This window comes from Mobula birostris, chromosome 18, assembly GCF_030028105.1.
Source record: "Mobula birostris isolate sMobBir1 chromosome 18, sMobBir1.hap1, whole genome shotgun sequence".
NCBI classification, from domain to species: Eukaryota; Metazoa; Chordata; class Chondrichthyes; order Myliobatiformes; family Myliobatidae; genus Mobula; species Mobula birostris.
This window is the reverse complement of record NC_092387.1, coordinates 37,071,160-37,089,537: the sequence shown is the minus strand read 5'-3', so window position 1 is coordinate 37,089,537 and position 18,378 is coordinate 37,071,160. Positions and strand designations below refer to the sequence as shown.

Sequence of the window (18,378 nt, the reverse complement as noted above, 5' to 3'; positions counted from 1 at the left end):
ATGTGGCCCTAACAGCAACCCCTAAGGAACACCACTAGTCCCCTATATTTCCACTCTTTGCCTTCTGCTAGTCAGCCAATCTTCTGTCCATGTTAGTATTTTTCCTTTAATACCATTGGCTCTTATCTTGTTCAGCAGCCTCATGTGCAACACCTTGTCAAAGATCTTTTGAAAATCTAAGTAAACAACAACCACGAACTCTCTTTTGTCTATCCTGGCTGTTATTTGCTCAAAAGCCGCTAGTAGTGTGTGAGGTGAGGATGGAAGGTATACTGGACTCAGAGTGTCCAGAGACAGAGAATGGTATAATATAATCATGCAATTATTTTTAATGTCAGAGCTGTACTGTCATTGCATCAATAATCTCCCACTGTGCTGTGTTCTGTAATCACACAGGGCTATTGCTGCAGCAAGTCTGCTCTTTATAACTAGTTTACCAGCTTACAAACTCAATATTTCCCACTATCCACAATAGATGTATCAGCTTAAAATGACTGCTTGGAAAAGCAGGTGCAGATAACATTTATGAGCATCAAGGTGTCCTTGGATACAGCAAACAGCCAACGACATCTACTTTAAATTAAATCAGGTCATGAATACACCCGAGGACAACATTTGCACACACTGAGCTACTCTTCACCTGAGTGTGATTGCATCTGATTAATAACATGTGGAGCTTCTATCTCCTTCTCCCTCACCCTTTCTGCAACACACCAATAAGATAATCAAAAGATCAGGTCTTAATGGCCTAGGTCTCAGCGCAGAATCACCCTTTGCAGACCCACCAGTTTGTACTTGCTGATCCAGTGGCGGACAGGTTATTCCGCTGATTTGAAGGACCCTGGACACTAGCTGCCAGGCCTAATCAGCGAGAGAATCTTCTCTGATACTTTGAGGAAAATCCATCCTCAAGTTCCCCTGAAAGATCGGACAACTGGCAAAGCCCTGCCCCTGACTTTACTGACTGTAAATCTGAGCAGCTTTAACAACGTTGACATTCAGATAATTAAAACATATTATACCTGAAATAATGAAAACATTTTATTTCCCAAAAACCATTTAAAATCACATAATTTGACAAAATAATCTAAGGCAAAGTAATTTTTCAAAAGAAGAGTATCTTTGCCTCCTAATCCATAGGCCATAAAAAAATCAATGATATATTGTTCCCTGTGTCTGGGCTGAACTGGGGCAGAGTCAAAGAGGCAATCTCGCAACGCAGCACTGAGTATTCTCAGCAAGGCTCTTCTTTTACAGTTTACAAGCCTGCCCAAATTCTTAGTTCCTTGAATTCACAATGATCATTTCTTCAAAATCTGGGCATTGTTAGTGAAGCTACCATTTATCAATCTTCCCATTTAAAGGAGTTTTAAAATGCCCTGGAAACAATGAAATGATTGTGTTGCCTTCTGAGAAACAGTCGAACAAGCTAGGCTTATACCTGCTGGAGTTTAGAAGAGTGAAACATTTAAAACCCTGAGATCTCATGTTGAGTTTGGAAAATCCAGAGCTAGGGTCACTGCTAAAAAATAAAAGACAGATTTTTATTTAAAATAAATTTAAGGCAGAGGAGAAGCATATATTTCTCCATTGGAGAATCATGAGTCTTTGGGACCCGCTTCTTTAAAGGAAGCTGCTTCTGTGAATATATTGTGCCCCACAAGGCTGTGTACTCAGCCCCCTGCTGTACTCACTGTACACCCATGATTGTGTAGCCAAGTTTCCATCAAACTCAATATATAAGTTTGCTGATGACACAACAATTGTAGGCCGTATCTCGGGTAATGATGAGTTTGAGTACAGAGAGGAAATTAAGAACCTGGTAGCATGGTGCGAAGATAATAACCTATCCCTCAACGTCAGCAAGACGAAGGAATTGGTTGTTGACTTCAGAAGGAGTAGCAGACCGCACGACCCCATCTACATTGGTGGTGCGCAGGTGGAACAGGTCAAAAGCTTAAGTTCCTCAGGGTCAATATCACAAATGATCTGACTTGGTCCAACCAAGCAGAGTGCATTGCCAAGAAGGCCCACCAGTGCCTTTACTTCCTGAGAAAGCTAAAGAGATTTGGCCTGACCCCTAAAACCCTCACTAATTTTTATAGATGCACCGTAGAAAGCATTCTTCTAGGGTGCATCACAACCTGGTATGGAAGTTGTCCTGTCCAAGACCGAAAGAAGCTGCAGAAGATCGTGAACACGGTCCAGCACATCACACAAACCAATCTTCCGTCCGTGGACTCACTTTACACCGCACGCTGTCGGAGCAGTGCTGCCAGGATAATCGAGGACATGACCCACCCAGCCAACACACTTTTCGTCCCTCTTCCCTCCGGGAGAAGGCTCAGGAGCTTGAAGACTCATACGGCCAGATTTGGGAACAGCTTCTTTCCAACTGTGGTAAGACTGCTGAACGGATCCTGACCCAGATCTGGACTGTACCCTCCAAATATCCGGACCTGCCTCTCGGTTTTTTTGCACTACCTTACTTTCCCTTTTTTATTTTCTATTTATGATTTATAATTTAAATTTTTATTATATTTACTATTGATTTGTACTCCAGGGAGTGTGAAGCGCAGAATCAAATATCGCTGTGATGATTGTACCCTCTAGTATCAATTGTTTGGTGACAATAAAGTAATAATAATAATATTTATGTCTGAGGTAGATTATCAGAGATAGGCAGAAATATGCCGTGGAGATTGGATGGCTTTAAGAGGCTGAATGGCCTACTCTTACTCTGAACTCATATGTTTGCACATTTACACGTATATTAATGTACATATGTGGAAAACTATTTTCATAGAAAAGACTGTCCAATGAATGCAATTTTACAAAGTGTTGCTTTGAACTGCCTGTATCTCAGTCTCAATCTGATTGATTTTATTTGATGACAACATACCCTTCGTGTGTGGGGTGTGGGGATTCACTTCGGGCTTTTGTGAAGTAGCGCAGGAACAGATCTGAGTTTATCCAGATGTCAGCCTATCTAGTACAGTACATTGGTTTGGTTCAACGCTCCACTCTCTTCCAAAGGCAACTTTTAAACCTCGAGAAGCTCCTCTAGCTCAAGTATTTAGTTGTTATCAATCCACCTTCGACATCCCTTGCTTCTCCATTGTAGCGTTAGGGTCTATTTAGTCAAAGCTCACTTGGAAAGGAAGTAAAAACAGAAAATGGTGGAAATATTTAGCAGGCCAGGTAACATCAAGGGACAGAGAAACTGTCAATGCTCGGACTGATGACATGTCATCAGATCTGATGAAAGATCATCAGCTAGAAATGATACTGCTGTTTTTTTGTAAAAGTTCAATCCCAAGGAGCTGCATAAAACGATTTGATCTGCAGTTTAGAGTACAGAATATACATTAGTTTTCAAGAAAGTTCCACACAAATTGTTAAGATGCTCGTGATACATGAAGAAACTATTATTTGATGTGCCTCTCCCTTGCCAAAGGCAGTGGCTCCATCTGGTTTACATTAGCGGTGTTAGTTAGCAACATAATGGAACAAAGATTCAACACAGACTGGGAGGCATTGGTCTCGGAAGCTGTTTTTACCATAATGCACCATGTACTTCGCTGCACTGCCAGTGACCTGTTGGTTCATTCATTCTCTTCCACGAAACCACATGGGGTACTTCAAGAAAGTGGCCTTTGCTAGTCAGATAGAATTCCCAGCCATTTCCACCACAGGTTTACTCCAGTAAAGTGGAGTATTAGTAAAGGCGTCAAAGGATATGGTGAGATGGCATGAGAATGAGCTTAAGAGGGAGAGGGAAAATAAATCAGCCATGATGGAATGACAGAGCAGACTTAACACCCATATTCTGCTCTCATGGTATACCCCAATACACTCTCATACCAGTACATCCTATTTGATGTTAATGGCAATAATGAACCAGCAGACAACCAGCAATTTTGCATTGCCCTCACACTGCAAACACTTTTTGATTACCGGTACAATTCAATATATTCCTGCAATCTCTCGTTCTCAGGCAGCCCCTTCGGGTTAAGGGTAACTTGCTCCTTGACCAGTTCTGTGGGCTCTCAGGAGGCTGGAGAGATCAGTATGGAAAGACAGCTTCTGCCACAGATGGGTGTGGAGTCACTGGATGGGTGTGTGGACTGAGAGGCGCCGAATTCCTTGCATTCACTCTGTGCTTCACTGCGCTGTCAATATTCCTGGAGCAGTCATATTTTATTTTTCTTCTTGGCACACCATAGCTCAGGGCTGAACTCTGGATCCAGCCAGTTCGTAGAACTGATCGGATCTATTAAAGTAGCAGGAAGTGTTACGGGTGCTCGGGTACCTTGGATAGAGACGAGGGTCAGTGTCCAGGTCAGTAATTTTTCATTACGGGGCCATCATTAGACTGAGACAATTGTTCACTTTCTCCCTGGGAGGGGCTGCCAAGCCTGCTTCCGATTTCCAGCATCTGCAATGTAAATGGAGTTTTTCCTCTCACCACAGGTACTACCAGACCAGTTCGGCTTGCTAGCACTCTCCATTGTTTCACATTCTCAGCAACTGATCCGTGCTGCTTCTCACAATTCCAGCAATGTCTCGTTGCCTCCATGCCCGACATCTCTTCGCCATCCCCTGGATTACACCTCTTGCAGACAGGCCTGTTTGTGTTAACTAACAGTTATCATTCTTGCCCTTCAGTTCTGGTCGTTCCACTGTCGTCATTCTGCACTACCAGCTGTTGGTTTTTTTTTGGTTTGATATTATTATCTCAATTTAAATTCCATACCTGGAACAGGGAGAGTTTCAGCCCAGAGATCTGGATTGTTACAGCAGGGCTCTGGGCAGCAGATTACTTAGTGTGTCGGCAACACCACGCCCGAGCAAAATGTTTCTTGTTTTGTTCCTCATCCTCTTTACAATAAAACAACATCTATGTGCCTTCCTAATTACTTTCTGTAATTGCACATTAATTTTCTCTATTTCATGGGCAAGGTCACCAAGCTCCCCCTGTTCTGCACATGTTTGCACAGATTTGGCATGACTTTGATGAACTTCTACAGGTGTTAAATGGAGAGTATATTGACTGGCTGCGTCACAGCCTGGTATGGAAACAGCAATACCCTTGAATGGAAAATCCTACATAAAGTAGTGGCTACGTCACGGGTAAAACCCTCTGAACCACTGTGCATATCTATATGAAATGCTATCACAGGAAAGCAGCATCCATCATCAGGGACCCCCCCCCCCCCCCATTACCTAGGACATACTCTCTTCTCACTGCTGCCATCAGGAAGAAGGTACAAGAGCCTCAGGACTCACACCACCAGGCTCAGGGACAGTTATTACCTCTCAACCATCAGCCTCTTGAACCAAAGGAGATAACTTCACTCACGTCATCACAAAAATGTTCCCACAACTAATGGACTCACTTTCAAGGACTATTCATCTCACGTTCTCAATATTTATTGCTTATTTATTTATTATTACTATTTCTTCTGTTTGTATTTGCACAAGTTTGTTGCCTTCTGCACTCTGGTTGAATATGCCTGTTGGGCAGTCGTTCATTGATTCTGTTATTGTTATTATCCTACAGATTTATTGAGTATGCCCAGAAGAAAATGAATTTCAGGGTTGTCTATGGTGACGTGTAAGTACTTTGATAATAAGATTTACTTTTGAATTTTGAACTGTACGCTTTCTCTATTTAAATATAAACACAACAGATTCTGCCGATGCTGGAAATACAGAGCAACACACACAAACTGCTGGAGGAACTCAGCAGGTCAGGCAGCATCTATGGAAGGGAATAAACGGTTGATGTTTCAGGCCGAGACATGATGGAGGGTCTCAGCTGATGTGATGACTATTTATTCCTCTCCTTAGATGCTGCCTGACCTGCTGAGTTCCTCCAACATTTTTTAGTTGTATTACTCCATTTAAACATTCTGCTTTTCTTCCTATCGCAGTGGATAATTCACAATTCCCAATATTATACTCCATCTGATAAACTCTAGCTCACTGTTTAACCTCCCTATACCCCTTTGAATTTCTATTCACTCTCATCACAACTTGCTTTCCCATCACTCTTTGTATTGTGAGCAATGTAGCTAGGATATCTGGGGTCATTAACGTGGTTTATAAATAGTCAAAGCTCCAACAGTGGTCTCTACGACACTTCACTGCTTGCCAACCTGAAATAATTAATTGGGTTATTTCAGGTTGGGTGGTGGGGTGGAGATACATCTCTCCCAAAGGAGGTGTAAGGCGCTCCTTCCCTCCACTAGCCTGCAGGTCACCCTTGGGCAAGGTGTAGCACCTGCCTAGCACCCCTTTCCCCCACAATCAGGGTTACACAAGCCATGGGAGCAGATGGTGGATGGTTGTATGAGCAGCTGGTGTATATCTCAAGTCCTGGTTACGCGATCACTGATGCCAGGCAGACATTCTCTGAAGTGTATTGGTCATGGCTGGGCTCATCCATCTTGTAAAGACACTGTCCAGAAGAAGGCAATGGCAAACCACTTCTGTAGAAAAATTTGCCAAGAACAGTCACAGTCAAAGACTATGATCACCAACGTCATATGACATGGCACATAATGATGATGATGGTGCTGACCCCAAAATATTTCCATGACTAATGCAGTCCGGTATTTTCTAATACACTTAGATCACCTGTACTTATCTCCATCCCCAGTAAACATGTATTTTCCAGGGCTCTACCATCAGCTGACCATTTCCATTATCAGAATACTTCTACTTTAGCATCTCACAGACAACCTGACAACATCAATCCAAGAGGAGCTTTAAGTCCTCACAGCATTTACACTACCTTGAAGCCCTCCATAGTCAACATTTGTGAAGAAATTCTTGGTTTCTCCACCAGTAGACACAAGAGCTGGTTTGACAAGAGGGAAGAACTAATTAAGTGCAAATACAGCACTCTTAGATTAGGCGTTCCATGTTGGTGTTAAACTTCTTAGACGAAGGTAAGAGAAGAGATAAGTTTTTTAATGTAGTGGCTTCTTTGTAATGTTTCACTGCTAAGGCTAATGTAATGGCTTCTCTGTAGCAGCAATGTTTGGGTTAGGCTGGAGATAACGGGATGCATGTTAGCCAATAAGAGATTGTTGCTGCGTCTTGTGAGTCTGGAGAGATGTTTTTTTTTCCACGGTCTTTTGTCGAGGAGAGATGAAGGGGGAAGACGTGTGTGGAGGGAGCTGGTGGACCACCGGACGGAGTGGACTGGGATCTGAGGGTCCAAAGGTTGGTGACGCTCGGAAGAGACCGATGGTGGAAGAATGACTACGTGAGCTCCAATATAATTTTGACTTGACTTTGGGTCCTTTTTTTGTTTATTTTCATTACTAACCCTATATTCAGATTAAGATTCATAAAATTCTATCATTTAATTGCGTATGGTGTACTGTCTGATATTTTGCATTGTGAGTTTGTAACTGGGGGTACATTACACAGCATACACACAAACGTGATTACCCAGTTTGGCGGGGCCGAAGGCCGTTTCCCCTAGACGAACACGAGTTGGGCGAGGCTGAGGGTTACATAAAATACACAAACCATATCCATCAATCTCTAGTATCCTTCCATTTTGTCATGATTGTGCAAGATGATTTGAATCTGTAAACTATAATCACTGAAAGTATAATCTGTGCGGTTGAATATAACTTGACCAAACCTGATTAATTGATAAAGCAAGTTTCAGAAGGCCATGAACAGGGAACAGTGCTGGCTGCTCAAGCCGTATAAGTCTGTTCAAATACATTTTGATAAGGTTTATTGCCTTCAAAGTTGAGAGATAAGAATGAGACAGGAATCATAAGTGCAAGATATCATCGGGTCTAACTGAGAGAACAGATATCTCCTGTCCTGGTTTATATGCAGAGTGATGAGAACAACACTGAAGCAGAATGGGTGGGTTAAGGTGCCCACTCAGAATAATCAGGTATGGTTACATCATTAAATGGTAATTGTCTTTGTCTCAGTGTGTATAAGATCTATCTATCATGACAATCTGGGAGACTCCTCATTGGAGAGTCTCTCATGCCTGCTCATATTGATTGCTTAAAGACTTGCTACATCCCTGAGTAGTGATTGGACTCTTACAGCAAGGAAACAAACCCTTCAGCCCATCAAGTCCATGCTGATTGTCAACCACTCATTTACACCAATCCCATTTTATTCTCCCCGCATTTTTGTCAGCAACTACCCCCCCACCCCAGATTTTATGCCCCCTTCCTCATACTGAACCATAACAATATACTACACCTCAAGGGAAAAGAAAGGGAGCTAAAGGGGGAGCTTCAGCAGGAAACCTGTGAACTATGTTTCAGGTGGTAGATGGAAAGAACAGGGAAGTCCATTAACAAATAAAAACCACAACATGTGTAGAACCTTCAGCACTCTCAAGATTTTATGGTCCATATATAAAGGCCACTTGCTAAAGATAAAAAGGAGGAGGCTGATTGAGGTCAGAGAAGCAGCCAGTGACTGCTAGAACTAACAATTCAAAGAACTCCTCAGCTGTAATTTTGCCATTGACACACATCCTTAACTCCACCCATAACAAACTATATGGTACGGAATTGCTGCCGACCAAACCAACACAAAGTTGAAAAGGCCACATCCCAACTGAAAATAGTAAGATTTCAGACACAGATAAAGTCCTGCTGAAGTTCTAACACCTGGCATTCACAATTTCATAATTTCCCACATCTGGGAAGAGGAGGATTTGTCAAGATGTCTCAGGGATACCAAAGTCATAGCTACAAGAAAAAAGACAAACCCAATGGTGGTATCCATCAATGGGTGTCCCTACAGTCTGCTCTGGGTAAAGTCATCACAATCCTCAAGTGTCCCTTCTCAGTGGCTGAATAGCTGTTCTCCATATGAGACGCAAAATGGGCATGGTCTTTCTGTATGTCAAAATGTAAATGCAAAGAGGAGCATCAACCACTGTATAATGGCTTCCAAAGCCTTTGATTCTGTCAGTCAAGAGTGTCTATGGATCATCCTTCTCAAATTAGGTGGCCATAGCAATTTGTTTCCATCTTATATCTGCTGCATTGTAGCACTTATTTGTCACCTTAACTATAGGTCACAGTACACTGCTGTCAAAAAAAAGTCTGCTTCATCACGCCAACATCTTTCACAATGCAAGGCTCTACCTTACCTCAAACAAGGTTTCCTGCTGAGGTATAATATGAGTTTTTCTGTAACTCCAACCTGTCAACAGAAGAGTCTCAGAGACAGCTGCGTGAAAGTGTTGTTGGGTGTGCATAGGATTCTGGAAATCAGAAATGAGGGCGATAGATCCACCAAGGTTATGACGAGAAGGCAGGTGTATGGGGTTGAGTGGGATCCGGGATCAGCCATGATGGAATGGCGGAGCAGACTTGATGGGTTGAATGGCCTAATTCTGCTCCTATGTCTTATGGTCTATGGTCTAAGGTGAGCACCCTTCGTAAGTAACGCAATTTTGTTTGGCTGTATTCATGGGTATTCGCATATAGCTAAATGGCAATTAAACTTGAACTTTCAACGCTGCTTATGTGTGGGGGAGCAGGAGTATTTCCCTCTGGCCTAATTTGTTACTGAAACATCCTAATTTCTACCTACTCCAGTCCTTGACCTAGAGTCATTGACATAGTCACAGTGCAAGGGAAAAGGCCTTTTGGCACCTTATGCCCAGACTGACCACTAATTCTGTAATTTCTTCTTTTCACAACTTCATTAAGTCCACCACCCAATTAAATTGGTAGTTATTGGTTTATTATTGTCAGATGTACCAATGTATGGTGAAAAATGTTTTTTGCAAAACCGTTCATGCAGATCAATTCATACAGAATTCAATTATCTTAATAACTACCACCTTATTTCTCTCCTACACATGGGACAGTCTTCAGTGGCCAATTAACCTACCAAGCATGTGGGCTGAAATTGGAGCACCCGGAAGAAGCCCCACATGGTCATATTGAGAACATGCAAAGTCCACATAGACAATCTCCAAGGTCAGGATTGAACCCACGTCTCTAAAGATGTGAGATTAAAATGCTAACCATTGTGCCACTGTGAAGCCATCTTCTTTGCTCACTCAGTCTCTCCTCTCCGCCCTACTCCCAGACTTCTCCCATGTTCACACAGTCTTTGCTCTTTCGTCTATCCATCCAACCACTCCTTCACAATGGCATAGCCCATAAATCTTCTGGCTCAGTGCCTTGCAAAGAATGGTTATGCCCATGTTTCTCCAGATATAGGACAATCAGAGCAGCCTTTGAGATTTATTACTGTCACTTTTACTGAGGTAGAGTGAAATACTTGTTTCACTTGGCATTCATGCAGATAATTCCATTACAACAGTGCATTGAAGTATTATGAAGAAAACAACAACAGAATGAAGAATAAAGTGTTACAGTTACAGTGCAGGCAGGCAATAAGCTAAAAGGCTGGATTGAGAAAGACTATGAGGTCATAAGTCTATCTATACTCAGGGACCGTTCACTAAATTCATTACTTGCAGATGAGAAATCTTTTTTTTAGCCAGAGGGTGGTGTATTAATGAAGTTCATTGCCACAGATGGCTGTGGAGGCCAAGTCATGGCATATGTTCAAAACAGAGGTCGAAAGGTTTTTGATTAGTAAAGGTGTCAAATGTTATGGGGAGAGGAGAAAGCGTTTGAGAGGAATAATAAATCAGCCATGATCAAATGTTAGAGCAGACTCAATGGGCCAAAATGACCTATGTCTTATGGTCTTATGGCTTAAATAAAATACTTAACATATTTTGTTTGCTCTTCCCAATGGTGCATCCTCTGTCCAAAATTTCTTATATTTAAATCCCCCTGATTAATAGAAGCAGTCTTATTCCACCAGCTTTTGTCACATTCCTTCATAACTTTTTAACATCTCTATCAAATCAACTACAAGCACTCTGCAATAATAGTTACTGAGAGAATACTACACTGGAAACCCTGTCAGATGGAATTCATTGGCACCACTGGTAAAATTGTGATTGATCTGCTTACCTTACAAATGGCATGTTTTGAATTGCACAGCATTTCTCCAAGGAAGGGACAGAACAGGATCGATTGTACACCCTACAGAAAGGAGATCAAATACAGCTCAAACAGGTTCAACCAAAGCATATCTCGTCAAGTTTCATGAGTTCATAATTACATGTTTCAAGTTTCATGAGTTCATAATTACATGTTTCAAATTTAGTAAATAGTTCAACATAACAGCTCCCACTCCTCTCCCCTTCAGCGTTGTTTCACTACCATGGAGCATTAAAAGAGAGTAGCCTAATCACTGCTTCAGGCTTTTTCCATCAATCAGTTAGCTGATAGCTCATCTACACCTCAACTCTCTTTTTCTTCTCTAGTCCTTACTCATTGACACATTTCCCAATCAAAATAAAAATGTATCCCAGACATGGGATTTTGAATAATTCCAACATTTAAAGCGTTTAAGAAGAGTTCCAGATTGCCAAAAGCCTTTGTGAATAAAGGCATCTACTGATCTCACTTCTGAATGATTCGGCTCTAATTTTCATTGTGCCCATTTGACCTAAACTCCCCGGCAGACCAATCTATACCTAATCACAAGAAAGCCTGCAGATGCTGAAAATCCAAAGCAATACACACAAAATGCTAGAGGAACTCAGCAGGTCAGGCAGCATCTATGGAAATGAATAACCAGTCGACGTTTCAGGCTGAGACCCTTCTTCAGGAGACTACATCTATATCTACTCCAAGACTGCTATACTCAATAGAATACAAACTAAGCTTCTGTGATGTGCCCGTTCATTCTGTGTCCTAATTACAGCCAGTATATTCTGCATAAAGAGTGATGTACAAAAAATGATTGAAATATTCTAAGTAGGACCAAAGACTCTACAACTGAAGCACCACTTTCCTTTCCCACTCCTGCATTTTGTACATCAGCTTTCATAAGCATTCAACAGTGCACAAACTATTGTATAATTACTGAAAATGGCTTAATGGAATGCTATTTTCTAATGCCAGCTTTGTATTTACAGAAAACCTTTTAAAATTCCAAATAAGGTTTCAAGCACAGATTTTAGAGAACCCCCATCTGAATGGGATGACCATACCTAGGGAGCATAGCATCATCATGTCAAGACAAATTTACTTTGTCCGTATTAGAATATTAAAAAATGTCAACCCACCAGTTGTATAATGGACATACATGCTCATTTGCCAGGGCAAGACCATACCTGGAAAGGAAACACACACACCATTAGAAATGCACTCAGCAGCAATTAACCCTCCCAGGCACATTGGATATTGCAAATAACGCAACCATGACAACACTCTGATGTGATGGATACACGTTTACATGGACCAGTTTCACAGCATTCCACTCCAAGAAACACTGCATCCTTCCTGTGGAAATAGAAATCCCTGTTTTCATCAGTCACCAGCTTTATTTCTGCATTATCTGGCAGTTTGAATGGAACTCCACGTCATATTCTGAACTATAATCTTGTCAAAGGTAATCAAAAATCACAATGCCTTTCATTCATCGTAGAAGTATTTCCCCATTTTCCTAACCTAGAAAATGGTGTCATGGAAACATTTCTCTGCCAAACTATTTTATATTTGAGGCCAGACCTGAATATATTACTTCATTTAAACATTGTATTGTAAAGATTGGGCTGACAGGCTGGATTCTGCAGCTGAATCTCTAACACAATAATGGAACAAGGTTTCTAACCCCCTTTCTCTCTTTTGGGTGGTGTTCTGCAGAAACAGATTGAAAACTCCTCATTTCTTCCTCTAAGACATGGTGAAAATTTAAGGTGCCATACTAATCCACGGAAAAACACAGTTTGCCGTACAGCAATGAAGAAGTCCTTAACAATAGACAGAAGGTTGACCTTGTGTACAGCTGTGAATTTTGCTCACTAGTGAGGATTAATAAAAAAGCTTTGACTTTGGAGCGTGGTTTTAATCCCGCTTTTCACACTATTCATGGTAATATGAACAAATTTGCTCACAATTATTGACAGTGTGAAATATCCACACTGAAGTCCCTCAGACTTTCTGCCATTGCACCCACTTCAGGTCTGGTCTCAGAACCAGAATAGATATTAGTGCGTGGCAGACAAATGTTTCAATGATACTATTTCTAGGGTTAAGGAAATGGGGAAATACATTGACATTGCATGAGATGAATTGTGATTTATGATCATCTTTGATTAGCTTGTAGTTCAGCATCTGAAATGGAACTTCATTCAACCTGACAGATACTAATGTACAAGGCCTGTAGTCGCTGAAATTTAGAAGAATGAGGGGCTACCTCATTGAAACCTGCTATATATTGAAAGGCATGGAATGACTGGATGTGGAGAAGATACTTTCAAAAGTAGGAGAGTCTAGAACCAGGGGCCACTGCCTCAGAACGGAAGGGTATCCCTTTAGAACAGAATTTCTTTAGCCAGGTGGTGGTAAATCTGTGGAATTCATTGTCACAGAGATCTGTGGAGGCCAAGTCATTGGATATTTTTAAAGTGGAGTTTGAATGGTTGTTGATTAGTTAGGGAGTCAAAGGTTATGGGGAGAAGGCAGGAGAATGAGTTTGAGAGGGAAAATAAATCAGCCACAATTGAATGGTGAAGAAGACTTGGGTAGGCTGAATGGTCTAATTCTGCTCCTCTATCTTATGGTTATGCGTTCTTAACCTATTTCAAGTACCTGGTCAGGGAACTTATTCCCTGAAACCTCTCTGGCTTTCTGACACTTCTCCCTCCTCTAAGATACTTCAAACCTACTTTGTTGATCCTGCATGGACATTATTTATCTACAAGCGGCTGAATGACAAATATTGTTTTATTACTCTACTGCATTTGGGCCATTTTTCTTCAATTGTTATTTTTCAGAGCAAACAGCAAAAAAATGTTTTATCATTCTACTTTCAAAAGGCCAAATGGGTATTGGTGGAGGTTTGAGGGAAGCTGTGATTGCAAGTATTTGATACACTTTGATAAAAAACCCAAAGAAGAGAACACACATTCCAAAAATAACTGCATTACCTAACAATAGTTAATTAGAGCAACACACACAAAAGTTGCTGGTGAATGCAGCAGCCAGGCAGCATCTCTAGGAAGAGGTACAGTTGATGTTTTGGGCCGAGACCCTGCCAGTTCCTGTATTCAATATTGCAGAGCACCAATCAGAAGCAGGGTATTGACCTTAGTGCTGAAACAGCAGGGAGTGAAAATGCTTTGGGCAAATGGTGCTATGCTCTGATTTATGTCAACTGTCAGTAAGAAAGGGGAAATTCTGGAGTCAGTGCAGAGAAGCGACGAGAAGCCAATCAATTATGAGATGTGAGCATTGTGGATATATAGACTAGTGACATCCAAGCTGTGTGTAAGGAGTTTGTACATTCTCCCAATGGCTGCATGGGTTTCCTCCAGATGCTCTGGTTTCCTCCCAGAGTCCAAAGAAGTACCAGTTGGTAGGTTAATTGCTCATTGTAAATTGTCCCGTGAGTGGGCCAGGATTAAATCTGGGGATTCCTGGGCGGTGCGGCTCGGAGGGCCAGAAGGGCCTACTCTGTGCTGTATCTCAATAAATAGCAATAAAAATAAGCTTTTTGAATTCAAAAGAAGACAATTGAGTGAAGAAGGATACAATTTAACTAAATAAAGCATAAAAGCAATAACTGCAGAATTATTCTAATTAAATTACGGCAGCTGGACAAAAAAAGTATAAATTAATGAAAAATAAATCTAGGGCTGATATCAGGGGATGTTTCATCATACAGTGATTAAGAGTTGGAATTGATTTGAGGTTAGCTTTGCTTTTATGATGCCCTCTCGCTTCTAAGCCAGAGGTTGTTGACTAGACTTTCGTCCACAACAAATGCTTTTAATGTCAATTGACATTCTTGCTGTACTGAGGCATAGCTGAGATACTGTTTTTGAATACTAAACTATGACCCCACCCACCCTCTCAGGGAGACGCGAAAGAACAGATTCAAAACACAAGAGATTTAGCAGATAATGGAAATCCGGAGTAACGCACACAAAATTCTGGAGGAACTCAGCAGATCAGGCAGCAACTATGGAAAGGAATAAAGAGTCAACGTTTCGGGCCAAGACCCTTCATCAGAACTGGAATGGAAGGGGGAAAAAGCCAGAATAAGAAGGTGGGAGGAGGGAAAGGAGTCCAAGCTAGAAGAAGGTGGTTGGTGAAGCCAGGGGAGGGGGAATGTTGGTGGATGGGAGAGAGGGGATGAACTGAGAAGCTGGGAGTTGATAGGTGGAAAAGGTAACAAACTGAAGAAGAAATAATCTAATTGGAGAGGAGAGTGAACCATCGGTGAAAGGGAAAGAAGAGGGGCACCAGAGTAGAGTGATAGGCCTATCACTCATTACTAATCCAGAGTTTGTTGAGAAGACTTTCATCCTCAACAAATGCTTTTAATCAGATTCATGCTCTCAGATGAAGACCAGGGAAGCTGATTAGATTTCTTAGTTAATATATGCCACTCTACTAATACAGTGGCTTATCTGGCTCCATAGCACAATGATCTGTGAGACATTGTATTATGTTGATACCCATCCTGCATCATGACTGTAAAAACAATTCAGAAGTAGCTCATTGACTGTGAAATGCTTTGGAATGTCCTGAGGTCAACAACAGTCCTGCCCTCACGCCTTGCCCAGATTTTACCTTCTTAACATTGTCTATATTAGTCATGCTTCAACAAGTCGTCCATGATTTTGTTACATCTAGGTAATGCCTATTCTAATGCTCTGATGACCAGCTTCTATTGTAACTTTCACTCCTTGAAATCCTGGCTGCCCACATCTCCAGTTTATATCAAGTTCCTTTCCTCTACCATACTGAGGCTTATTTACCTCAGCTGGTTCACAAACAAACAAAAGCTGGAATTTAAAACACTTACAACGTGTTCACATTTCATAATAGTGATGACTCATCCTATTACCCCACCCATATCCTTGTGGTTTCTTCAATCTTTTATGGTATTTACTATTCCTCAGCTTTCAACTTTCCAGACCACACTTTATCTCAGGGATTCCTCTCCAACAGCCTTCTTAACAATCTGAGGGTCATATAACACAGAAGCATATCCTTCCTGTTACATCCACACTAACCACCAAGTACCCATCTTTACTAATTCCACTTACCTGCATTTTCTTACATATGGTCAAGTCAAGTGATTGCCTAGATACTTGGTAAACGTTATGAGAGTACCTGGCTCCACCAGGCAGTGCATTCCGGATTATCACCCTCTGGACGCAAGGGTTTTCCTCAGTTCCCACCTAAACTTCTTATTCCTTATCTTAAACCAATGCTCCAGTTTTAGATACTCTTGCTTTGGAAAAATGCTTCCTGCCATCTTCCCTAGCTATACCTCTCATAAACCTGCTTCCTGCCATCTTCCCTATCTACACCTTTCATAAACCTGTATATTCAATCAGATATACCTCTTCACCTCCTTCTCTGCAAGGAAAACAAACTCAGACAGTCCACTTGTGTTATTGTTATGACGCAGAAATTCAAGTTGTACTCCTTTAGTTAACCTCACTGTGAGGTATTTTTGATGGTTATTTGTTAATTTCAATGTATTTTACGTAGAAACATAGAAATCTACAGCACATTACAGGCCCTTCAGCCCACAATGTTGTGACGACCATATAACCTACTCTTGAAACTGCTGCATAGGCCTCTATTTGTCAGGTATAATGTGTTTTTTTTCAACTGTATATTTTATAGTAGTTAATAAAATGCAGAATATTACTCTTCAAGATATGAATGCATACATTAATAGTATCCTCTAAAACAAACACCTACAATTTTCATTTAGTTCCAAGAAGTGAGTATTATTGTTAGGCAAGTATTTACCTTTCCACCCGCTGCCCCACCTTATCTCATTCCTCTTAGGAAGACGGTGGTCAGTTCTTTCTTAAATCATTCAGTGTGGCAACAATATTCTAAAAGTGTTGTTAGATAGTTACAACTTACACTCAGTGGCCACTTTATTAGGTAAACATGTACTCCTGCTCATTAATGCAAATATCTTATCAGCCAATCAAGTGACAGAAACTCAATGCATAAAAGCATGTACACATGATCAAGAGGCTCATTGTTGATCAGACCAAACTTCAGAATGGGGAAGTGACTTTGACTCTGTCATGATTGTTGGTGCCAGATGGGGTGCTTTGAGTATCTCAGAAACTGCTTATCTCCTGGGATTTTCACACAAAACAGTCTCTAGAGTTTACAGAGAATGGCATGAAAAGCAGTTCTGTGGGTGGAAGTGCCTTGTTAATGAGAGAGGTCAAAGGAGAATGGCCAGACTAGTTCAAGCTGACAGGAAGGCAGCACTAATTCAAATAACCACAATGGTGTGCAGAGAGCATCTCTGAATGCACAATTCACCAAACTTTGAAGTGGATGGGCTACAGCAGCAGAAGAACATGAACATACACTCAGGCAACACACATAAAAGTTGCTGGTGAATGCAGCAGGCCAGGCAGCATCTCTAGGAAGAGGTACAGTTGACGTTTCAGGCCGAGACCCTTCGTCAGGACTAACTGAAGGAAGAGTTAGTAAGAGATTTGAAAGTGGGAGGGGGAGGGGGAGATCCGAAATGATAGGAGAAGACAGGAGGGGGAGGGATGGAGCCAAGAGCTGGACAGGTGATTGGCAAAAGGGATATGAGAGGATCATAGGACAGGAGGCCTAGGGAGAAAGAAAAGGGGGGGGGGGCCTAGAGGATGGGCAAGGGGTATAGTGAGAGGGACAGAGGGAGAAAAAGGAGAGAGAGAAAAAGAATGCGTGCATGTAAATAAATAAATAATGGATGGGGTACGAGGGGGAGGTGGGGCATTAGCAGAAGTTAGAGAAGTCAATGTTCATGCCATCAGGTTGGAGGCTACCCAGACGGATATGATCCTCTCATATCCCTTTTGCCAATCAACTGTCCAGCTCTTGGCTCCATCCCTCCCCCTCCTGTCTTCTCCTATCATTTCGGATCTCCCCCTCCCCCTGCCACTTTCAAATCTCTTACTATCCCTTCTTTCAGTTAGTCCTGACGAAGGGTCTATGCCCGAAATGTCGACTGTACCTCTTCCTAGAGATGCTGCCTGGCCTGCTGCGCTCACCAGCAATTTTTATATGTGTTGCTTGAAATTCCAGCATCTGCAGATTTCCTCTTGTTTGCGAACATACACTCAGTGCCACTTCAGTAGGTACAGATGGTGCCTAATAAACTGGCCACTCAGTGTACTCATAAAACAGGATGATGTGTGATTGGAGGGAAACGTTCAGGTGGTGACACTTCCATGCCTCTATTGCCCTGGTCTTTTAGAAAGTAAAGATCACAAATCTGGATATC

The 18,378-nt window shown here is 41.7% G+C and overlaps 1 protein-coding gene across 1 annotated transcript in view; it reads right to left on the bottom strand.

Annotated features, from left to right (window-relative positions):
• The window catches only part of LOC140211833 (transmembrane protein 150A), a 71,244-nt gene that overhangs the window by 28,305 nt on the left and 24,561 nt on the right, over positions 1-18,378 (bottom strand). The window contains exons 2-3 of the mRNA XM_072282004.1: positions 12,173-12,220; positions 11,010-11,081 (exon numbers count right to left, since the gene is read on the bottom strand). Coding sequence (XP_072138105.1) covers positions 11,010-11,081; positions 12,173-12,220 — 120 coding nt within the window. The remainder of the gene's footprint in view (positions 1-11,009; positions 11,082-12,172; positions 12,221-18,378) is intronic.